The sequence below is a fragment of the Triticum aestivum genome, chromosome 3B (assembly GCF_018294505.1).
Source record: "Triticum aestivum cultivar Chinese Spring chromosome 3B, IWGSC CS RefSeq v2.1, whole genome shotgun sequence".
Lineage (NCBI taxonomy): Eukaryota > Viridiplantae > Streptophyta > Magnoliopsida > Poales > Poaceae > Triticum > Triticum aestivum.
This window is the reverse complement of record NC_057801.1, coordinates 684,343,857-684,346,909: the sequence shown is the minus strand read 5'-3', so window position 1 is coordinate 684,346,909 and position 3,053 is coordinate 684,343,857. Positions and strand designations below refer to the sequence as shown.

The 3,053-nt window shown below is 50.2% G+C and overlaps 1 protein-coding gene across 1 annotated transcript; it reads left to right on the top strand.

Moving 5' to 3' along the window:
- Window positions 1–990: 990 nt before the first annotated feature.
- LOC123071712 (pentatricopeptide repeat-containing protein At3g02650, mitochondrial) lies at window positions 991–3,053 on the top strand. Its single transcript, XM_044495300.1, has one exon. It carries the CDS (start codon window positions 1,102–1,104, stop codon window positions 2,803–2,805), a length of 1,704 nt encoding a protein of 567 aa, XP_044351235.1. The 5' UTR covers window positions 991–1,101; the 3' UTR covers window positions 2,806–3,053.

Genomic DNA, 3,053 nt, shown 5'->3' with positions numbered 1-3,053 from the left:
CCCTTCCCGCCTAAGCTATGAGGGAAGAGGACCAAGGCCACTATAAATATAGGTTAGACTCCACCGTAGAGAATGATAGATCCTTTAGCCATTGAGCTCTCCCGAGGTAGCTCACACATGTACTAGTTCGTACTCATCCTCCTTGTGAGGCAACCCACCACAAAGCAGGAGTGGGGTTTTACACCGCAAGGTGACCCGAACCTGGGTAAAGCGCCGTGTCCACCTCTTCTTCCTGCTCGCCCGAACCCGATGAAGCCAAGCCATGAGGCAGTGAGCACGGAGCTGCAACTAGGCTAGATCCTTCGCACACGCCCCAGAGTTCGAACCTTGTTTGGGTCAGTGGAGCCCCAATTCCGACAGTGTTGAATTTCGTAGGCAGGATGCACTACAATCTTATCAAGCGTTGTTAAGGTAGCCATATTGCTGAGAAGCCTACTGAGTTGAGTTGAGGGGGTACTAGAACCTGGAAAAGCTCATACTCATTCTGAATTTTCTTTTCTCAAACCTGTAACTGGGATCTTGTATTGCAAATAAAATTCATCGCATTATGTAGAATATCCATCTTGAATGGAGCAGATAATTCATTAGGTCGAGCTATAACTCATCCTTTTTTGTCAAAAAGAAAGGTAATATTTTGTAGAATAAAAGGTCCCTCTGATTTTGAACTAAAACCACAACACTTATTATGGATTGGAGGGAGTACTATTCTGTGAACGAAAATGTTTTTTAAGAAAAAGAAAAGTCAACACCATTTCCCAGGGTTAACCATTTTCTAAAACAAAACAGAATTTTGAGATTCAAATTTTTTAGACTATCTTCAGAATCACTTTTTTTCCAGGGCATCTTTTATGAGAAATCATCTTGAAAGTCAACTTTTTTTAGCAAGATCTTGAAATTCAACTAGCACAAATAAGTTCGATGGGCATCATGGTCATCAATAGTACGAGTGGCCCAGCAATAGCCCATTAAGGCCTTAAACCCTAATGCGAAAGCTTTCACTGCCTCTCTCCCTCAACTCCCGTGCTCCGCGTCTCCACCCCACAAGAGAACCACCACAGCACCTCGCCGCCGCCGCCGCCGCTGCCGAGGTCGACGACGACGATGTGGCGTTCGCGAGCTCGCGCTCTCCTCCTGCTCCGCTCGTCCGTCCCCAGATCGCCACCGCCGCAGCAAAATCCACTTCGGAGCCTGGCCCGAGCCCCACCCCCGCCACCACGCCTTCTCTCCCGCTTCCTCTCTTCCTCCTCCCCGGAGGCCCTGCCGGACGCCCCCTCCTCCTCTGCGGAGGCCCTCCCGGATGACCCCTTCGCCTTCCCGCCCGGCGCCATATCCGGATCGGCTGATCCCACCGAGGCCGACGAGGACAACCTGGCCGCGCTCTGGGAGGAGGATGCGGGCGACGCCGACGACATCTTCGTCTCCACCGCCTCCTCCGACACCGCCGATCCCGAAGCCAGGGACGAGGAGGTCGCCCGCGTCCGCGCCGTCGTGGAGTCCACCCCGGAGGACCAGATCCCCACCGCCATCGCCGACATGGTCGTTGACTTCACCGAGCCGCTCCTAGCGGCCATCCTCCTCTCCGCCGAGAACTGCTCTGGTAAAAAGCTACTCCTCTTGTTCAAGACTGCCGGGAAGAACAACCCTGATGTCAAGAGCTTTGGCAATCTTGACATCGTCGCGAGCAATGTTGCTGAATCCGCCGAGATTGACAAGATGGATGCGTACATGCTCTGGGATTTGGTGAAGGAAATGGGCAGTGTGCCAGGATCATTGAGCACCCCACTGCTGAACAAAGTGCTAGCAATGTTCTGGAAGCTTGAGAAATCGAAGGCGGCGCTAGAGGTGCTTGACAAGTTCAGTGAGTTTGGCTGTACTCCGGACGGCGACAGTTATTATCTGGCGATTCAAGCGGCTGGAAAGAAGTCCATGGTTGGTGCTGCATGGGGAGCTTGCGAGAAGATGATTAGCTCCGGGTGCTTCCCTGATGAGAAGAAGGCCGGTGAGATTGTGACCTTCTTTTGCAAGGGGAAGAAGTTGACGGAGGCACATTCAGTATACCTAGCAGCGAAGGAGAAGAAGGTTCAGATTCCTACGTCATCCTTGGATTTCCTTGTTGGTGCTTTGGCGAAGAATGACGAGACCGTCAGTTTGGCTCTGGAGCTGCTGGAGGAATACAAAGGAGAGTCTCTTAAGCATGCAGGCAAGTCCTTTGCTGCCGTTATACATAGTTTGTGCAGGATGAAGAATGTGAAGGATGCAAAGAAGCTGTTGATGAGGATGGTGAATCTTGGCCCAGCTCCTGGTAGTGCAGTGTTCAACTTTGTCATCACAGGATTGTCTAAAGAGGGAGAAATGGAGGACGCAAAGGATATGATTAGGGTGATGGAGAGCCGAGGGCTGCGCCCTGATGTTTATACATACAGTGTGATCATGAGTGGCTATGCAAAGGGGGGCATGATTGATGAAGCCCATTCTCTACTTCGCGAAGCTAAGAAGATCTATCGAAAACTAAACAGGGTTTCTTATCACATACTGATCCGTGGTTACTGCAAGATGGAGGAGTTTGGCAAGGCCCTGGAGTGCCTAAAGGAGATGAAGCAGGACGGGGTGCAGCCAAATGTGGATGAGTACAACAAACTCATCCAGTCGTTATGTCTGAAGGCTATGGACTGGAGAACAGCTGAGAAGCTCCTGGAGGAAATGGAGGGCAGTGGACTATACCTTAAGGGCATTACCCGCAGCCTCATAGCAGCAGTCAAGGAGTTGGAAATGGAAGAGGCTTCAAAAGACAGCCAAGAAGCATAGTTTCTCTAGGATGCGCTTGAAGTTACACATCCGCTAATCAGTTTTGGGGAATTTGCCCTCTTTTTGCTCTCTGCATCTCTGGTGAGGTTATGAAAAACACCAACTTTTGTACTTGTCTGCTTGTTGTTAGATGCTAAAATAATATTGCATTTGTATTATAAATGCTGGACCGGCAGGGATGCATATTTAATTTTGGTCTAGAGTTTCTGTTTCTGCAGAAGTAGAGAACCAAGAGAGTTTTCACGCAA